Source organism: Herpailurus yagouaroundi, unplaced genomic scaffold, assembly GCF_014898765.1.
Source record: "Herpailurus yagouaroundi ecotype Mexico unplaced genomic scaffold, PumYag 142, whole genome shotgun sequence".
NCBI classification, from domain to species: Eukaryota; Metazoa; Chordata; class Mammalia; order Carnivora; family Felidae; genus Herpailurus; species Herpailurus yagouaroundi.
In genome coordinates this window covers 62,397,421-62,418,267 of record NW_024412397.1, presented here as the reverse complement: position 1 = coordinate 62,418,267, position 20,847 = coordinate 62,397,421, and the positions used below count along the sequence as shown (strand labels likewise).

General features: G+C 49.9%; 1 protein-coding gene and 1 long non-coding RNA gene across 2 annotated transcripts; one reads left to right on the top strand and one right to left on the bottom strand.

Moving 5' to 3' along the window:
• Window positions 1-204: 204 nt before the first annotated feature.
• Window positions 205-20,505, top strand: LOC121033208 (uncharacterized). The gene is made up of 3 exons (XR_005791772.1): window positions 205-414; window positions 1,803-1,931; window positions 19,039-20,505. It is a non-coding gene; the product is annotated as an uncharacterized LOC121033208 (long non-coding RNA).
• LOC121033207 (uncharacterized) lies at window positions 14,363-16,773 on the bottom strand. Its single transcript, XM_040479441.1, has 2 exons — window positions 15,671-16,773; window positions 14,363-15,492 (listed from the first exon to the last, which is right to left on the bottom strand). Exons 1-2 carry the CDS (start codon window positions 15,938-15,940, stop codon window positions 14,863-14,865), a joined length of 900 nt encoding a protein of 299 aa, XP_040335375.1. The 5' UTR covers window positions 15,941-16,773; the 3' UTR covers window positions 14,363-14,862.
• Window positions 20,506-20,847: the final 342 nt, after the last annotated feature.

Below are 20,847 nucleotides of genomic sequence, written 5' to 3'. Positions count from 1 at the left end.
TTTGGCCCCAGGAGAGCGTAGAGGGCCAGGTTCTACCCCTGCCGGCTCCGTAGCCTTCTCTATTCCTGGGTGCCAGGAACTGCCTTCTGCTGTTGGGAGGGAGGTGTGCCTTTGCGGATGTTCTTTGAGTAAACGCAGCTCTGGAGGAGTGAGGACGTTAGAAGGAATGTTTAATCATACAGGTCTCTCTTGTCCATCCTCAAGGGGCCACCAGAAGGCAGGCAGATTTCCAAACAAATGAACCAAGCCCTCTCTGGGGACTAGGAGACAACTCTCTATGCAAGGCATGGCTCCATATTTCTTTCATAACCTGGTGCAGCCCTGATCTGTCTTTGAACTCTGCTCCTCCTGCTTCCCAGTGTTTGCTGGACAGCCCCCGCCCTGGGCACCTGTTTTCTTCACACCCTCCAGCAGGTAACAGTCCCCACTTGTTAGGGGCTGCCATCCGGGTTCTCTAGGCTCTGGCCCCTACCCTCCTTGCTCAGCTGCCTGGTTCTTCCCTTCCCCCCAGTGTCTGCCCCACCCAGCCTGGGCCCCTCTGCTGCATGCTCACCACCTACACCCACACCTAGAACTCTCTCCAGTCCGTTCCTATGGACAGTTCCAGCTGGCAGGGCTCACTCACTCCTGTGCCGGGGCAGCAGATACTCAGCGTATTCCCTTGGGGAATCAAGGTTACTTCTGGGCGTGAATTAGGCGCTTGGGGTGCTATCCTTCCTCTTCCAGGCGGTCTTGTGTGGTAGAAAGGAGTGACTACCGGCGTGAGTCAGGTTGACTTGGATTTCAATTCCAGTTCCGTTTCCAATTAGCTTTGTGTTCACTCAAATTCTCTGGGCTTCAGTTTATTCATGTGGAAAACGAAAGGATTATCCGAGGGACTCTGATTCTGTGGCACCTTCAGTTGGAATGTACAGCCCCCAGAGACTTTTGCATGAGTTTCCCTGTGTGAGCAGTTTAGGTAGGGAGACTCCGGAAGGCCTGGACTGGACCCCCTCCCAGGCCGAATGGAAATGCCACACAAAGAGGAAGCCACAATGCTCTTTTCCCCGCACCAGCAGTTTCTTTTTAGATATATGAACACTTTGGGAAAGTCCGAATGTGGGTCTGTGCTTGGAAAGAGGGGGAGAACTTGAAACTTTTTTTTTTCTGGAGTTTTACAAATGTTTCCAGTTTTAAGGATTAACTTCTTTAACCTTGGGGTCTCTGGCCCTGACCCCCTCCCTCACCCTCTGCAATGCCAGGAAAGCAAGTGAGGGGCTCACAGCCTTGCCCACACTCTGTCATCAAACGTTAAGCCTGAGATGAGCCGGCTGTCCTCTCCTGAGTAGTCAGCACCTATTCAGGCTGCTTGTTGTCATTGCCCAATTGAATTATTGACTCCAAGTAAACGCTCCCAGCCTGCAGCCTCCAGCCTCCAGCCTCCAGCCCTAACTTTCAGTTTGTCCCCCCTCTCCCCTTCCACCTCCATCCCACACTGGGAAGAGCCTCCTGTGCTCCTGTGAACACCCCAGTCCCCCCAACCCCCACACAGCCATCCCTGGGCCACTCCTTCCTACACATCAATGTCCCTGTCAACCATGGGGGGGGGGATGGGGGGGGTGGGAATCCTGGAAGCAGGTTGGGATGTTTGCGAAGGGCATCCTCCCATCCCAGGTGCTGAAGCAGTGGTCTGGGCCCTGAGTGGGCACCCAGGGGCCATGCAGGAAGAGGTGCAGCCCAAGGCCTGGACCCTCTTGTGTGTGGCAACATGTTAACAATGGCTGTTATATTATTATTGTATTATCTTCTCAACTCTCCCACAGGTTGGTAAGCTTCTCAGATGCAGTGATGGTGGCCAGGAAGGAACAGTGAATGAAATAGTCTAGTGAACGGAGGACACAGACGTCTTGGCCACAGTCTCAGCTTCCCTTGGTAAAAAGCTGCCTCCAAAGGTACGATAGGGAGCTGTTTTCCCTTCATGGGCACACAGAAGGGATGGATGAGTACAAAGTTCCATGTGGCTGAGAAAAAGGGCCTCTAAGAGAGGAAGCAGACGTCCAGGAAGGGCTGCCAAAGGCTACAGGTCTTTGAAAATGGCACAGTCTCTCTAACCCATTCTAAGTCAAGTGGGATGAGAGAGAGAAGATGTGAATCCCCATTCATTCTAGAGCTCTGGGGTGCCCCCGCAATGTTGACTGGGCAGTTAGGGGCACAGGTCCTTTGGATCTAATCCAGTCCCACCAACATAAACGTGTTCCGGGTGCCATGCTGGTTTGGGAGCCAGTAAGCTGCTAAAGCTGCCTGACACCTCTAGGCAGATGGATAAGCCAAGGGCCAAAGAACTGAGAAGGCTGGGCCCAACTCTCACCTGCAGCCCCCTCCCCAACCCCCCTTTGAGTTTCTATGAGTTCATCTGGACAATGGTGATCAGATAACGGGGCACACCCACCCAGGCTCCTCCTCTGGCCGCTTTTGTGTTGGGTTGGGAACAAAGATAAAGATCCTGTTTTACATACCTTTGCTAGAGGAGACAGGTTTGGGATGTGTGATTAGAAGATATCTTTGTTTTTATGGAATCGCTAATTCCCTGGAGTGTGACAGGAACAGCATGTGGTGTGGGGCTGCCTGTTCTGTTCTACATGGGAAGTGGATCGGAAAGTTAACTGTGACTCTTAACCCTGCATCCTGGAAGTTCCAGGTTTACATAAAATCTGTTTCCTCACTAGCCAGGGAGAGAGTAAGACCAGATGATCTTAAAATTCCCTTGTAGCTCTCACTTCTTGTAACTGATCAATACCTGTCCTAACTTGAATCATTCAAGAGCCAGCTGATCAAAATGCGACCTCATTGTCCCATTTCACCTATTTCTAAGAAAGCAGTGAGTGTATATCCATGAAGCACACAATGAAGAGTAGACATTCGTGCACAGAACTGAGTGTAGTAAATCAACTGTATAACAAACATGATGTGACATCTATCTGATGGGAATGGAATTGTTGCCATGTTGTGTGACAATGAGGTAAAAATGGACAGCATGTCTTGCTGTAGTCAAATGGTTTTACCCAGGCCAACCTAACTTTGCTATTTTCCGAGTCATGGAATCAGCTCTAACACTGACCATTTTCCCTGATACTGTGCACAATATAAGTCTTCAGTATGTTCTAGAAGGAAGGGCTCTGTGTGAGGTGACAGAACTCTGGGATCTGACCCTGGGATCTGGAAGCCTCAGCTACTTCCTCAGCAGCATGAGTGGGGGGTGGAGTGACCAGATGCAAAGATCTTGAGTGCAAACATCTAGGGCTCCCCCAGGACCCCAAGGCCACACTCATGGGACCTCCCCCCTCACTCTCCCTCACCCTGGCCCCTTATCTTACATACACACACACACTGCAGGGTGTGTGGGGTTAGGAGCTGAGGCCACAGCAATCAGCCCAGCACTGTGGAGGAGGGAAGAGAAGTGCTGGGAGGAGGCAGAGGCCCTCATGGGGAGCTGCCCAGGAGAAGGGGTTCTGGAATATCCCAGCCAGGTGACTTAGGCTGGAGGCAAGGGGAAGTAACCAAAGGTGCCTTCATCAGGGATTTTTTTTTTTTAATTTTTTAATTTATTTTTTTTTTCAACTTTTTTTTTTTTCTTTTTTTTGGGACAGAGAGAGACAGAGCATGAACGGGGGAGGGGCAGAGAGAGAGGGAGACACAGAATCGGAAACAGGCTCCAGGCTCCGAGCCATCAGCCCAGAGCCTGACGCGGGGCTTGAACTCACGGACCGCGAGATCGTGACCTGGCTGAAGTCGGACGCTCAACCGACTGCGCCACCCAGGCGCCCCATTTAATTTATTTTTTAGAGAGAGAGAGAGAGAGAGAGAGAGAAACAAAGTGTGAGTGGGGGAGGGGCAGAGAGAGAGGGAGACACAGAATCTGAAGCAGGCTTCAGGCTCCCAGCTGTCAGCACCGAGCCCTATGCAGGGCTCCAACTCATGAGGGAGTGGTGAGATCATGACCTGAGCCAAAGTCAGATGATTAACCGACTGAGCCACCTAGGCGCCCCCATCTAGGGATTTTTAAAACCAGCTGAAGCACCACGGCAATTTTCAGGACTAGTCTTGGGCAGTTTATATTTTTAAAAATAATCTTTATGTTATTTTTCCATTGAAAACTAGTAGATGAGTTTTGCAAGATGGAAATTCTGGAGAGTTGTCGCATGACATTGTGAATGTCCTGAATGCTGCTGAATTGTATGCTTAACAAGGGTGAAGGTGGTACATTGCATGTTAAGCCCTTTCTTTAAACCACAATTTTAAAAAGGGGTGGGGTAGTAATAGACAAACTTGACAAAACTTGGAAAAGACTGAAAAGTGAACAAAAGACAAAATCCACCCCCAAACACCATCAATTAGTTAATTAATTAATTGACATTTTGACACATTTCTTGGCAGTCTTTTTTTTTTTTTTTTTTTTTTTTGTTAACACATAGTGTAATATTAGTTTCAGGAGTAGAACCCAGTGATTCATCACTTACATACAGCACCCAGTGCTCATCCCCAACAAGTGCCCTCCTTAATGCCCATCACCCATTTAGCCCATCCCCTGCCCACCTCCCTTCCAGCAACCTTTCCTGGCAATGTTTTATTCTACAACTAGTTTTCTTAAACTTCATTAGGTTCACGTTGCCTGTGTGCTTTAAAACAATGAACTTTGTAAACATAGCTTCTTCAGGTTTGTTTGTTGCCTCATAAAACCATCCTTACTAACTGTGCAACATCTTATAGAGTATTCTAATTATTATTCTAATTATTCTTTCAATTATTCCCTTCTGTTTGGCTATTTGGGTCGTTTCCTGTTTTCCACTACTCTCAATAATGCTTCAACAGACATCTTTGTGCGTGCAATATTTTTGAATTTAGAATTGAAGATTTGTTCCTAAAAGTGCAGTTGCTGGATCAAATGCTATGATTACAAGGCTTTAGATCCATGTTGTCAGTCCTCTATCCAGAAGAGAGGCCCAGAGAGTCTCCCTGCCGGGAAGAAGAGCTCATTGCAACCTGAGGGTGAGAATCTCTTAGTGGAGGAGGGAGATCCTCACGAGCCCCCAAACCTCCTCTCCCAGTCCCGGGATGCCTGGAATTCTTTGAGAGAGAGACAAAACCTGTGCTTTTCCCTTAAAGAAGAGATGCTTTGGAGGCGCACCTGGCAGAGACTTGAGGTCTGGTGTGTGTGAATGAAGGTGTGGGGCCCTGCCCCGTTTAGAGAGGTGGGATCCCTGGGAGCCCCGCCCCCTGCATGCCATTGAGAAAGGTCTGTCTGGAGTCTGCCCTGGGGTGAAGGAAGCTTCCCTGACACAACTCTATAGACCCCACCAGGTCACTTTACTCTCCCCTTCCTCCTGGGACTTCATTTGCAAAGAGTTTTCTTTCCATTTCTATGTGACTTCTGCAGTGTCCTCTCCTTGGGACACTCAACTCTCCCACTAATAAAGTGAAGTGACTTGCACTAGTGTATCATGGAGCTTGGAGATTGGTCAGAGGGTTTAATTTCAGGTCTGCCACATGGGGAAACGGGGAATATAATTCCAGTCTTACAGGATTGTTGGGCGCATTGTGTGTTGGGAATGTAAAGGTTCTTTTCATTTGACGTCTGCCATACGACAGGCACTCAGCATGTTTGGCTTAAAGTAGGTACCTTATAAACGATTAATCTCTCAGCCCTAGAGTTGCAGAAGACAACCTTGTTTTGTTTTTGTTTTTATAGGGCTATAAAAAATTAAGTTTGGACTGAGTAAAATAGAAATTGATTTTTCAAAACATTTTTATAGTTTTTTAAAGTGTATTTTATTTATTTTGAGAGAGAGAAGGGGTGGGGGTTGCAGAGAGAAAGGGAGAGAGAGAATCCAAAGCAGGTTCCACACTGTCAGTGCAGAGCTTGATGTGGGGCTCAAATTCAGGTACCGCGAAATCATGACCTGAACCGAAATCAAGAGTTGGACACTTAACAACCACTTAACAGCCACCCAGGTGCCCCTACAAATTGATTTAAGTGATTATGTGATTTGAAAGGATGTGTGTGTGTGTGTGTGTGTGTGTGTGTGTGAGAGAGAGAGAGAGAGAGAGAGAGAGAGAGAGAGAGAGAAATACTTAATTCCTTTTTGTTTAAAATCAAACAAATATTTACCTGGTGATATAACAGTAAGTGTTGAATTCTATGTGTTAGTAAGGGAAAAGAGAGGGCAGGAAGAGGACAAACGGGAGGAGACAGACTGGCAGACGGACTTTCATGGGTAAAAGGAGAAGGAGAAACAGAGAAAACGGGCCACGCGTTTCCACTGACATATCTGCCAGTGGAAGCACCCACGCCTGTCTCTCCCTGGGCTCTCCCTCTGCCCCGCTGGACCCGCTCCCTGGCAAGGCCTGGGGTATCAAAGCTCCAAGGTCACAGCCGTATCAGTCTGTTGTCTGGTTCTGTCGTAGGATGCTATTTTGAGTGTTGATGATTCATTGATTTACTCACTCTTTTCTTCAACAAATGTCACATGCTTACTACATCCCAGACACTGTGCTATGGATTCTGATTGTAATCGTCATGAAGTATTAGTAACCTCTGCAGCAGACAAAGAAGTAACAATTATACCGATGTGACGTGCTGGGAACAAATAATGATGGCCATCGTTCTTACTATTCAATGACTTGGCACAATTTGTTTCATGTTAATATGAAGGAAGAAAGTGATGGAAGTGAATGAATGAGTCTGCCCAGAAGTGTGAGAGGGCAGGTCTGGGGGAGACGTCACTGAAAGGAGAATTGCAACAAGAATTACTTGTACAGGCAGATCAGACACCCCCCCCCACCCCCCCGCCAGAAAGCGTGAGAATGATCGGCTAGATGCTCAGGACTCAAAGGGCCCATTCTAATGAGATGAGGGGTCTTCTAGAAAGGCTGGGAGTCCCCAGTGGTGAAGACGACCACCATGGTGCAACCCAGCTTTGGGGCAAAGAGCTGCAAGTCCCAAGGAGTGGGATTTCCTGGGGACCTCCTGAGACCTCCGGCTTCTCCTCCTGAGGTTGACCCATAGTTTCTAGCATCTTGTTTGTAATGAATCCAGTGAGCATTTGTATGCATGCCAGGATACATTTTTTGTGATAAAAATTTTATGGGCCTAAACTTGCGTCCGTTGATTCCTGGAAAAAGATTGAATTTATCCCCGCCCTGAGCCTTGACCTTTGGCTCAGCCACGGAATTTTGTCTCCCCGTGATTTGGACACTGCTGAGTCCCCCTAGCCTGAGCCTCTGAGCTTTCTCTCTGCAGCCCAAGCCTCCTGAGGAGCTGAGACTCTCCCCCTGCAGCGCCTGCTGCTTGTTTCTTGTTCCCTTCAGCGTCACCTCTGTTTGTTGGTCTGATTTACACCTGTGTCTTCTGCTTGGGAGCCCCGGCAATGTGCTCCAGCCACCTTTGGGACTTCTGCTTGTCACCTCTGTCAGAGGCCCTCAGGCCATTTCCCTCACCTCCTCCCGGCACGTGTCAGCTTGCCTCTCCCTGCGCCAGGATGGGTCCGGATTGTTTGGACCCGTTCATCTTTTCTTCCCCAGCCCTTCCTCTCACTAACTCAGCTGTTACATAATGACATGGTGCCAGCAAAGATATTTAAACCTCGACTGCATTTTCACAACTAGAAGCACACACGGGAACGTTCAGGTTTTTGCTGTTTACCCCTGTGGGATGGATTAACTTAATGTGCATCGTCCCCATCTCCAGGCTGGAATAATGTGATGTGTTTTTCTTCTGGTCCCAGATTCCGGTTGGACATGACATCGCCACACAGGCATGTCATGAACTTCCAGTCTGCCCTGTGTGTCTGCACCAGGGCCAGTATCGTGTGCTCACTGAATGTCCCCATGACCAGATTGTCCAGGTGTTCCACATTTAGCAGTCTTACCTCCTGGACGAGACTGTAAGTTCCCAAGGTTAGAGACTAGACCTCCTATCTGGTGTCCACAATACTCAGCATACTACTTAACATGCAAATGCGGCCAGTAAGTGATGGTAAATGAAGAAAATAAGAGTGTAAGAAAATTTCCAGTGCAGAGGACCTTCCTATTCTGAAGGGAGGACTCAGAATGTCATGACAGGAAATCGTGAAAAATTTAGTAATGCCTCCTTAAACAAAGAGGTTTCCACCAGGGTTTTCTCAGAATTAAATACAAATTCAGATGGCATTTTATTCTTTTGAAGTTTATTTACTTGAGAGAGAGAGAGAGAGAGAGAGAGAGAGAGAGAGTTGGAAGGAGAGAGAGAGACAGAGAATCCCAAGCAGGCTCCGCACTATCAGCACAGAGCCTGATGTGGGGCTTGAACCCAGAAACTGTGAGATCATGACCTGAGCCAAAATCAAGAGCCACCCAGGTGCCCCGAGATAGCATTTTAAAACCAGAGTCAGGGGGTGCCTGGGTGGGTCATTGGTTGAGTGTCCAACTTCGGCTCAGGTCATGATCTCACAGCCCCGCATGGGGCTCTGTGCTATCACTGCAGAACCTGCTTCAGATCCTCTGTCCCTCTCTCTCACTTTACTTCCCCTGCTCACGCACGCGCACACACGTGCACACTCACTGTCTCAAAAATAAACATTTAAAAAGAGTCATAACGGTTCACAGCTGATCAGTGAGTTTTTGCCTGAGTTTTGTTGCTAGTCATCCCCCGCCGCTCTGGTTAGGCTGAGTTTCCATCTAGGTGGTGGGGGTCTGGGAAGGTGGGGCAGCGGGGTCCAGCCCTCTGCCTTCCCACAAGCCCTGCGGCCACTGCTCCAGGGCTCTGGGATGGGGTGAGCCCTTCCACCTGACAGGCTTGCTGGGAGCACCCGAGGTGAGGTACGTGAAGATGCCTGCAAACCCTGAACTTCCGGACCAAAGCAATGGGCCGTTCTTGTTCCTTGTCTAGGGGAAGAGAAGGCTATTTGGAGAGTTCAGCTCAGTTCAAACGGGAGCCCACCAGCTCCCAGCTGCCTCAGCTGTTCTCAGGAATTTTGTGGCAGCCCGTCCCTCGCTTCTCAGCTGGCCTGGCCTGGTGATTCAGAAAGCGTCACTCTCCACTCACCCTGACAGCTCGTCTCCTGGTTCTGTTCTATCCTTACCAAAGTGTATCTGTGACTAACTGCCAAGTATAGGCTATATGGCTCATTCACTTAATCGGGAGAGATCAAGCCATCTGATGCTGTGTCCCCGGTGCTCCAGGCAGGGAGCACCATGCTTTATTCAATGCATTTCATGTAAAGACTGTCCTTCCCCAGGCAGGTATTATTCACTCTCTTACAGATGAGGAATCCAAGTCTGAGAGAGGCCAAGTAACTTGTCCTGGCCGCGGGCTTCTTCTTAGACTCTATCTGTTGCTTTTTTCTTGTCTTCTTTTAAGTTCTACTATATTGTAGGGAGAACACTTCAGTGAGATCTACCCTCTTCGCAAAGCATACACTGTATCATTTATTGACTGTAGATACAAGGTTGTACAGCAGATGTCTGGAACTGACTCATCTTGCTCAACTGACACTTTATGCCTGCTGATTAGTGACTCCCCATCGCCTAGATTCTAGCTTTTTTAAAAAATGTTTTATTTTATTTTTGAGAGGGAGAGAGAGGGACGGAGAGGCAGAGAGAGGGAGACACAGAATCCGAAGCAGGCTCCAGGCTCAAAGCTGTCAGCACAGAGCCCGATGCAGGGCTCGAACTCATGAACTCATGAACTCATGAACTGTGAGATCATGGCCTGAGCCACCTGGGTGCCCCCAGATCCTATTCTTAAAGAAGAAATGGGGCCCGGAATCAGTGGCTGTATTTACACTGGCATAATGCAACAGAACTGTTTCAGCTGCAGTAGAATTGATTGGAAACTGATGAAACAGGAAGGATTATTTTGTCCAGTGCTTATTCCAGGGATAGCAGGGGGTCACGAGGCTTTCCTTGTGGGGTGAGATTTTCTCTCTGGCCCTGCCCTTCCTGTGCATCCTCTCTGGACCAGAGCCTGCACTGACCCACCACATGGATGCACTGAGCAGCCGGCCTCTGCTCCGAAGTCCTGATGGAGGCCATGCCTTGTCCCCTGTCTCCTCTGGCTTCCACTCAACAGAGCAGCTGGAGAAGTGGCACCTCAAGGGCTCCCCGACTATTTTTATGTGGCCATCTGCCTTCTAGGCCAGGCCTGGCAGGCAGCAACAGGCCTGAGGAATGCCACAGCAGGTGGGTGACGCCCAGACAGCTGAGGATGCCCAGCCCTGCCCCTGACTGTTGTTGTAGGGACGCTGGAAATGTAGTGCGAGGATACCAATAGAAAAAAAATGCCTTTTTCATGTCACAGCCTGGGGTGATGTGGGTGCCCTTGGTTCCCTTTCTGTTTCTAGAACAAGGTAAGGCCAGCTCCACCCTGCCATTGCCAGGGTCCAGGCGGCAGGGCTGGGCAGACGGCACAGTGTGACGCACAGGTGATTTGGCTACTGGCTGGCCTCGGGGCCATCAGAGGAGAGGGCATAGCAAGAACGCTCTGCGGAGGGAGAGCCTTGGACTTCAGTTGCACTAAGACCCCAGGGTGTCCCTGTGGCCCACCCTGACTGAAAGCTAAGCCTGGGACAGGTGGGGCTTCTCTCCAGAAACGTGGAGGGGCAGGGCTGTGGTCAGATCTGTGGTTAGAGGAAGGGCTTGCCTCACTCATAGCGCCCTAGGACAGAGGCAGCATTGAAAATCAATAAAAAACCCCTTTCCATTACAGAAAATTTGAAACATATGCAAATTAGACCTAGCTTCGTGTGGAAGTATTTCTCTCTCTTTTTTTATTATTATTATTTTTTAAACATTTATTTTTGAGACACAGAGAGACAGAGCATGAGCAGGGGAGGGTCAGAGAGAGAGGGAGACACAGAATCCAAAACAGGCTTCAGGCTCTGAGCTGTCAGCCCAGAGCCCGAAGCGGGGCTCGAACTCCCGGACTGCGAGATCATGATCTGAGCTGAAGTCGGACGCCCAACAGACTGAGCCATGCAGGCGCCCCAGTATTTCTCTTTTTTGTAAGTTTATTTATTTTTTGATAGAGAGCACACACACGTGAGTGGGGAGGGGCAGAGAGAGGGAAAGAGAGAATCCCAAGCAGGCTTCATGCTGTCAGCATGGAGCCTGATGTGGGGCTGAAACCCACAAACCGTGAGATCATGACCGGAGCCAAGATCAGGAGCCGGATGCTCAACTTGCTCAACCGACCGAGCCACCCAGAGGCCCCAATGTGGAAGTATTTCTTAAACAAACAGGTGACAATACACCTCTTCCTGATTTAAAAGAAAAGACAAGAAAAGAAAAGAAAGAAAAGGGTGTGTTTTGTCAGATTTATAGTAAAGGCTTAATTGGCTTTTTTCAGGGATAAGTGGGAAAATAAATGGGTCAGGTATTTTGAAGATAGCGTATTGAATTTCCGGTACGTCTTTCTTTCTCCTCAATGTAAAGGATGTTGCCTTCCCAAGCACCTATGGTGCCTGCCACCTGCCATGCCCCATGCCAGGCATCCACTGGCTCCTGGGATCCAGGAAGAAGTGGATCAAGGTGCCTGGAGCCCTGAACTGGCACTGGTGGGACTGTGAGAAAGGCCCCTAAATTCCAGATTCTAGGCTTCCTCATCTGCAGGGTAATCATGATGATGAGGGGCTGAATCGTATTACGAAAACCAAATACGACTATCTTCAAACTAGGGAAATATTTCATAATGATAAAAACATTAAAAAATTTAAAGAAGTTACTTGGAACATGCCTGAACCAACAGGGGCAGAAACCTTCATGTGGGCCCTTCAAACCACCCTCCTTCTAGAAGAAGGGGTTGGAAAATTGAACTGAATTTTTGCCCTCCCTGTCTCTGCAAATGGCCAATGGCCATGAGATGCTGGGGGGCCCGGTTTGGAAGTGGAACTCTCCCTCTCGCTCTTCCCGCCACCCCGCAGGACCCCAGAAGACCCACCTTGGACCCAGTGGGCATCTTGAGGTGCAATGGCAGCAAAGCCCAGGCAGCCCTGACTCGAGCCATCCCGATGACATGAGCATCTAATTCCCCGTGGGAGACCCTTTTCTGCTGGGGCTGTCTAGAATGACTGCTTTTCCTGCTTTGAGCCCTGCCTGACATGACTACTCAGAACAAAAGGGGGGACATGATCACGGCACAGCCACAGGAGGAGAGAGGGCCGTGACCCAGCTGCTGCCCTGCGCTCTTCCTCTTGTTTCCATTTGGTTTGGTCTCTCGGATGTTTTAGGTGGCAGGGACCACAGATGCTTCTTGGACTGACCTGGGCCATGTGACACACGGACAGTTTTACCTTTGGCCGCTCCATGAAAACACTGTAGAGTTGGGTACTAGCTGTTCCTCAAAGAAGGGCATGTTTGTCTCACCTGAAGAACAGGAAGAATGCTCCCGCCACCGAAAGGCAGGGTCCAGACAACCAAGACAAGCGCTGGACTCTGGCATCTGGGGGTTGCATTTACTGCTGCCGAAGCCCCAAAACACAGTGGCTTGAGCCACGGGCATTTCCTTTTCTTGTTCCTGTGGCCGCCCCTGGCTGAGCAGCTGTGCTCGGGGCTGTAGGTCATCCGCAGGTGGCTCCAGGCTGTAGGGCAGGGTCAGTCCTGCCAAAGGGGCAGTGGCTACTTGATCATGTTCTCATCTTGACGACTGGGAGAGGGGTTGGGGCCAGGCCAGCATGCCAAGTCTGCCATCCTGGGGCTCCCGCGCCCAGCAAGACCTTATGCACCAGGACAGAGGAAAAGAACCATCTCCCCAGGAGCTCATGGGAGCAGTCTTCTCTGAGAGCAGCAGGGAGGAAATTGTTTCTCAGGTCTGATCAATTGAGTTAATCCGAGTGTTTGTTTTTATAATTATTTTTCTCACTTGTGACCTGCCTTAGATATTTTTGTTCTTATTTTTGTCATTTTTCCCAACAATCAGGGACTACGTTGATTCCTGCCATTATTTAATACAACTTTACTGTTTGGGTTATATTTTTGCCCCGTTTTAGCATTTATTATCTTATTCAATTCTTATAACTGTGCTCTGGGGAAGGCAAAATAGCATTATACCCATTTTACAGATGACGAAGTAAATTGTAGCACTATCAACTGCCCCAAAGTCACCAGAGCTAGCAAAATAGAATTGGAACTAGCACCTATATATTGTATGAGTCTTGAGGAAAACATCTATGTCTGGCAAACACAGGACAATATTAAAAAATGCCAAGAGCTAGTACAGTAATACTTTAACCAATCCATCAAAATACAAAATGGTTTCTTTTTATTCATAGCTAAACAAAACTATATATTATAACACTGCCAATCATGTGATATAATTTGTAGTATAATTTGTCAAATATTTTCGGTAATTTCCAATCACTTTTTAAAAAATTTTTTTAACATTTATTTATTTATTTATATTTATTTTTTTAATATGAAATTTATTGTCAAATTGGTTTCCATACAGCACCCAGTGCTCAGGTTTATTTATATTTGAGAGAGACAGAGACAGAGTGTGGGCAGGGGAGGGGTAGGGAGAGAGGGAGACACAGAATCTGAAGCAGGCTCCAGGCTCCAAGCTGTCAACACAGAGCCCAATGCGGGGCTTGAACTCACGAACCGTGAGATCACGACCTGAGCTGAAGTTGGACACTTAACCAACTGAGCCACCAGGCGCCCCAACTCCCATGTATCTTGAAGCACTTCCCAGATATCATTTACTTCGTCTGTAAATATTACAGTTTGTAGCTCTAAAAGGTAGTGAGTTTTTTTGGGAATGTAACCATTGTCACACCTAAAAATTAATTTTTAAATATGTTTGTTACTTTAACCATACAAGACAAATGACCCTTAGAACTTTGAGAATTAATTAAAAAATTAATTTTTAAATATGTTTGTTACTTTAACCATACAAGACAGATGACCCTTAGAACTTTGAGGTCTATTTTTAAGTTATTTATTCATTTATTAATTTAGAGCAGGGGAGGGGCAGAGAGAGAGGGAGAGAGAATCCCAAGCAGGCTCCATGCTGTCAGCACAGAGCCCTATATGGGGCTTGAAATCACAAACCGTGAGATCATGACCTGAGCCAAGATCCAGAGTTGGAGGCTCAGGGGCACCTGGGTGGCTCAGACAGTTTAAGTCTCTGACTTTGGCTCAGGTCATGATCTCACGGTTCCAGCCCCACAGAAGCATCGGCTTCTGCGCTGGCAGCTTAAAAAAGAAGAGTTGGAGGCTTAACTGACAGAGTCACTCAGGCACCTCTGTTGTCTTTTTCTTTTTTAAAGTCATTTATTTATTTTGAGAGAGAGAGAATCCCAAGCAGGCTCCATGCTGCCAGCACAGAGCCTGATGGTGGAGGGAGGTGGGGGGAGGGGGCTGAGATCATGATCTGAGCCAAAATCAAGAGTCCAGTGCTCAACCAGCTGAGCCACCAGGCGCCCCTTGGGCACTTTCTATGTGAAGATGCTGTTTTAGGTGCTGGTAGACGGTGGGACAGTATTGTAGGAAGGCAAGCTTTGCAGTGATCTGAGCAACACAAAGTCCTCATACAGCAAGTCAGAGGTCCATTCCAAGATGCAGTTTAACTTCATCTACATTAAATTAATGCTGTTGAGTTGAATTTAGTGTTTTCCCCGTTTTGTTTATGTTTGTTATGTAAGTTTGAAAAAAATATTTGTACAGAAGCAGTCAGAATAGAGGGTTCCTATCTGATTTTGTGTTTGTTCATATTTAAATAAGGTTATAACGGAAAGAATAGACCTTTGGGCTTTCCCTCCCCTCCTACCTCCCACATGAACTCTTCAGCAGTTTCAAGTCTCTCCACTAACAACACAGGGGCACAGACACACACGGCAGGCACACACATACGTGTTAACAGCATGCGCTCATGTACACAGTATGCACATGCCCACACAGCACTCGTGAGCACACACACGCGCAAACATGCACACAGCATGCATTCACACCTGCATAAGCACACACACTCCAAAGACCGCGCTGAGGTTTCCAGGGTCCCAGGACCGGCGGGGGGGGGGGGGGGGGGGGAGCCTGGCAGGGGATCTTCTCGCTGTCCCAGAGGTTTAGAAGTCGCCCGGGGAGGGATTCCAGAGAGGTCCTTCCTGCACTGGCGGCTGAGACACCTCCCCCTCCCCCCTCCGCCCCTAGAAGCTCCTCCGGCTGCTGGCAGACGCCCTCTCCCCTGCATGCCCTCTCCTCACCCTCGCTGCTCTGCTCTGGCACTTGCCCCAGACCCCTCTGGAGCAGTGCACTCTGAGCCGGGACCCCCAAGTCACCAACCCCATCTGCCTTCGTCCTGTGCCTTTCAAAAGCTTGTACTGTTACCAGCTGCCCCCAGCCACCCTGGCAGAGAAGTCTGAGTTGATGGAAGGAGGCTGGGCCACCAGGAGCGCTCCCTTCTGGCTGGGGGGTCCGTGCTGGGGGGCCGGAGAGCCGGCCCAGGACGCGGGTGCAGGCTGGGTCCACGGAGATTAAAGACACCGCCTGGGGAAGCAGGGAAGATTTATTCTTTATAACTCCAGAGGGCAGAAGTAGAACCTGTGGGCGGAAGTTTTAGGGACCCAGATATTTGGCTAAAAACGAAAACAAAAAACTAACAAAACCCTCCACAACTAGAATAAGCTGCCTTTGTGAGGGATGTGAGCCCTCAGAGTGTTCATACCAAGGGTGAGGACAGAGCACGAGCATCCTGGGTGCGGTGGGAGGGTCTCTGCACACACGCATGACATCGTGTCATCTGTGACTCATGTTGAGGCCACTGGTTGGCCCTCAGGAGCTGTCCTCCTAAGCCAAGTGCTCTCATCTGGGCACGATTCATCCCTTGGGGAGAGAGGCAATCTCTTCTAAAGCGAAGTGCCATTTGGAGTGGTAAATCACCCTTAGGTGACTTAGGTACAGGAACAAGTGGAAGCAACATCCCTTTAGGTTTCATGTTGTTTGTTTGAAGACTAACTCTATATCAGTGAGGCTGCTGTTGGCAGGCTTGAATGCCATCCCACGTCAGTTGTCCCCTCGTTGATTTCCTGTGGATCATGTCCAGGTAGACAAGGAGAGTGTGGGGCACAGCATTTGTGACCAAGGTAGTGATTTCAAGGACAGTTTTTCTGTGTACAACCACCCCCCCTCCAGCCTCCCCTGGGAGGGAGTGCCCAGTCCGTAGTCTGGTCTTTGCTCTGCTAAGGAAGTACTAGAAGAAGAGGCTGGGTTCACTTAGAAAAGATGGGAGTGCTTTTAGGAAGGGTCAGATCCTGAATCCTGGATCCTAGATCCTGGAGTCAGAAGACCTGGGGAGCTGAGACGTGCATGGACCTGTACTCCCCCTCCTGGTGGAGCCGAGAAGCCAGCACACCTTGCAGCTGTCCTTGCCTGGCACAGACCAGGAGCCTCAACACCACAGTTGTATGGGTGGGGGGCCCTCATGTCTGGCCGGGCCAGGGAGGACCTGTTTCTGAGCAGGAGGGGCCGGGGAGATTCAGTATGACCTTCACAGCCTGAGCTCCAAAGACTGCAGCCAGTGGGCACCTTGTGGGGAAGCCTGGGTGGGACACAACCCAGTATGGTGCCTTGACATATTACCCCCGAGAGCATCTTGCGCTCCTTGGGTGTGAGGTTGGGGCTGGGGGGACCACTCAGTGGAACAGAGGCTTGATGTAAGAAGCAGTGAATTGACAATCAGATATAAAAATCCACCCTTCTGGAGCACCTGGGTGGCTCAGTCAGTTAAGCGTCCGACTTTTGATTTTGGCTCAGGTCATGATGTCATGGTTCATGGGTTCGAGTCCCGAGTCAGGCTCTGTGCTAACAGTGGGGAGCCTGCTTGGAATCTCTCCCTGTCTCCCTCTCGGGCCCTCCTTCTCTCTCTCAAAAATAAATAAACATTAAAAATAAATAAATAAAAATCCACATGCATTTGAATGGTGTGTATGGTTTATCTCCCCAGTTTGCCACCCCACAAAGTTGAGGGGAGAAAGGTCCCCTCCTTGTCCACTCATCTGTGGCCTGGGATTTAAACCTGCTCAAAGAGTTTGGGGCCCGTTGTGCCGCTGGGTGGCTATCAGTGGCACATTTCGACCTTGACCCCTCTCTGAGATCGGGGAAGGAGCCCCCTTGGAGCTGTGCTTTTCTCGGGGAGGACCCCCAGGACAAGCCAGGTGTTTGTAATTGTTCATGTGAGGGTGGTTCCAGCTCCCTTGTAGGTACTGAGATAGTTGTAACAGGGAACTGGAGTCCTCACAGAGGAAGGAGAGGGATGTTCCCACTAGTTTTCTTCACGTACGATTTATTTATCACAGAGTAGTTGGGAGCCTGAGACAGGAGACTCTGCTGAGTGAGAACAGCACCCCTCAGACTTGGGGGTAGGTCACTGTCTGTGGGCCACGAGCACTCCAGGCATGGCTTCCTGGAGAAAGGCCACATTCTCCTAGGTCTGGGCTCTGAAGGAGAGCAACCCCGTGTCCCCAGGTGGGCAAGGCGTAGGGCCAGGCTGTGGCTCTCTCTGTGAGGGGGGCAGCTCTGGAGAGTAGTCGTGCACACCTTTGCTGTGTAGGAAGAAATGCATATAGTTGTCATGCTGTGAGGAGGAAGAGAACTTTCCTTGGAGGAATTGGATTCCGGTTTTAAGATCCTTGTCTGACAAAGCCTATAGCAGGGTCGCTGACTTGGGGTCCAGGGGCCAGCAGGCGACAGACACCTTCTCCAGGACTGGGCAGAAGAGTAGAAACATGGTGAATCAGAAAGTTCCAGGCTGATGAGAGGCGCTCTGTTAACATTTTTTTTTAATTATTTTTTTAGGTTTATTTATTTATTTGAGAGAGAGAGAGAGAACACAAGTGATGAACAATCAGGGGCGGGGGGCAGAGAGAGAATCCCAAGCAGACTCCACACCACCAGCACAGAGCCTGATGCGGGGCCCGAACCCACGAACCGTGAGATCATGACCTGAGCCAAAGCCGGACCCCCAACTGACTGAACCACCCAGGCGCCCCTGTTAACATTTTTTTAAACCTGTGCCAAGAAAGACCTGTCTGGGAGTATGGACTTCCTGGCCCACCTCATTTAAAAATTTTTAAAACATTTTTTGTATTTTTTTTAATGTTTATTTATTTTGAAGGAGAGAGACAGACCATGAGCAGGGAAGGGGCAGAGAGAGAGACACAGAATCCAAAGCAGGCTCCAGGCTCTGAGCTGTCAGCACAGAGCCCGATGCGAGGCTCAAACTCACGAGCTGTGAGATCATGACCTGAGCTGAAGTCGGACACTCGACTGATGGAGCCACCCAAGTGCCCCTGGCCCACCTCGTTTTAATCCTAATTTTACAGATAAAGAGTCTTATGACAGGGAAGTCTGTTCACAGCAGGATGATTCTAACTGGGGTCCATCTCTGGCAGTGAGGTAATGGCTTTGGGAATATTTCATGCTAATGCTCTCAGTCCATGCCAAGCCTGTCCTCTGTCCCCTGCTCATCTGGTTACCCAGTGGAGATGCCAGGATGTGTGGGGACGTGGAGCTGTGTGTGACTGAGACGGGGGGCACACGAATACACATTGGGGTACACACAGACATGGGAGGTCATGAACTCTGAGCTCATAGGGATGATTTCCTGTTTTCTGAACTGTGCTTCTAGAAGTCAGTAAATTGAGTGTACATGGAAAGACCTTGAGCCCTTGAAAGGGACACAGGCCACTGGAGCAGATTCAGCTCTTGACTTAGCTTTTGGTGACATCCCAAACCCAGCAGCAGTGTCTCTGACCAGCAGCACAGCCGTTCCTGCTGACCATGGGGACCACACCTTTCTCCCAGCTAGCGGACGAAATGTGGGCTGTGCAAACACTAAGATTAGAACAAGAAAGTGTCAGTTTGGAGTGCATGTTGCTTAATTCAAACCAGAGACCAGAGGGAGCTGCACCTGTTGGGACCCTGCCCAGACAGGAAGCAGGTTTTTATTCTGCTGGTTCTCTCCCATCAAAAGCCTCACGAAGGGCCCCAGAAGCCTTTGATGTTTGCAAACTCAGCTTTTGCCTCTCTTCACAGGCCTTGTGCATTGGAGCCTAGAGGCCCCGGGAGCCTTCCCCAAGAGCCCATCCCGGGCCATCCCCGGAAAGCACCACACAGGGTAAGAGGAAGGGAACACCCAAACCCTACGTAGTCCTTCTGAGTGAATCCTCATTTTGATGGTGGGATGGCACTTCCTCGTCGTCCTTTTGCTTAATTCCCCTCCCTGCAAAACAGGCCAGGGTTTCCTGTGGAGCCGGTGAGGACAAGGGCACGCCGCCCCCGAGTGAGGGCGCCAGCTGAGTCAACAGGGTCAGGCACTTCAGTGAAAATTCCTTTTTTGGAAGCCAGGCGGTGGCTTTCCAGGACTGCAGAATCCTTGGGAAGTGACGCAAGCCCTCAGTCAGGGAGAGGCCCCGGGCTCCGCTCCTCCTCGCTCCTCCTCGGAAGGTGCTGGAAAGACTGGGCTGGACGAGCCAGCGAGATGTGAGCAGTTTGTGGGGCCCTCTCCTTCCTCCTGGAGCATCTGCACAGCCCCAGCCCCAACCCGCGGAGGGCAGGGCTTTCGGCAGAGACCTCCTTATATAGGAAACGCTCTACTGAGGAGGCTTCTAGGGACTGCACAGGCACTGCCTCTCAGCCTTCTCTGTGGAACTCTCTCTACAGCAGCAGCGTCCTATTCTAGAAGGCGACAGAAACGGCAGGGGGAAGGGGGGCTAAAATGGCTATATTGTCACAATGCTAGAGGCAGAGGCTGTGTTTTGAGGAATGCTGTGTGGCTCTTTTACTCTTGCCTCATGGGGCCAGGGAAAGCCTCTCTCAGCAGGCAGCTTGGACCGGTGAGCGTCCAGGACGGAGCAAAGCTGACCTCTGGGACTGCAGCTGACCTCTGGGACTGCAGCAGGGGCTGTGGCTTGCGTGTGAAGGGAGGGAAGGCCGAGCCCCCCCCCGCCCCCCCAGAGGGCCTGGGCAGTGGGTAGGAGGCCCACGGATGGTGTGGGGCCCTCTCCGCTGCAGTGACTTTTCACTGTGCCTGAATGGTCAGCCAGGAGAGGAGAGAGGCCTCCGTGCTAACATTTCCTAAAAGGAAATTCACAAATCTGAGTAGGAGCACATTTGTCTCCTGGAGTCTTAGGAGACAAATCGTGCTGTCCCTTATTCTAGTGGAAGCTCCCCCATTTCCTTGGGGGGGGGCACACTGTCCTCACCCCATCTGTGTGGCTGGGACTGATCCTTCCCTGTCTGCAGGACCAGGTCCATGGCCCTGTGTGGCACACCCTCTCCCCAGGATGCAACCCCAGGACTTCCTGCTGTGGGGCTGGCATCTCACTTTCATATGAGGAGGGCCGGCCTGGAGATGATACCAACCCAGAGGAAAGCAGGACCAAGAGATGGAAAGACAGGGGAGCCTGAGGTTGCTCAGTCGGTTAAGTGTCCCGACCGGCCTCAGGTCATGATCTCATAGTTCATGGGTTCCAGCCCCACATTGGGCTCTGTGCTGACAGCTCAGAGCCTGAAGCCTGCTTTGGATTCTCTCTCTCTCTCTCTCTCTCTCTCTCTCTCTGCCCCTCCCCCACTCAATGCTCTGTGTCTTTCTCTCTCAAAAATTAAAAAAAAAAAAAAAAAAAAGACAGATGGAAAGACGGATCTCTGGCTACCTTACTTGGGGGCCTGCACTCCCCAGCACCTGCAGCTAAAGCCACCCAGTGGCCTGGGTCAGCATCCTGCCACTCACAACCGTGGGTCCCAACTGACAACCTGGGTGACATTAGGAACTGAAGACGTGGTCCGCTAGTGCGGTTTTTAAGCAGTCTTGTGGGGGCCGTTTTGTTTTTTGGTTTTTGTTTC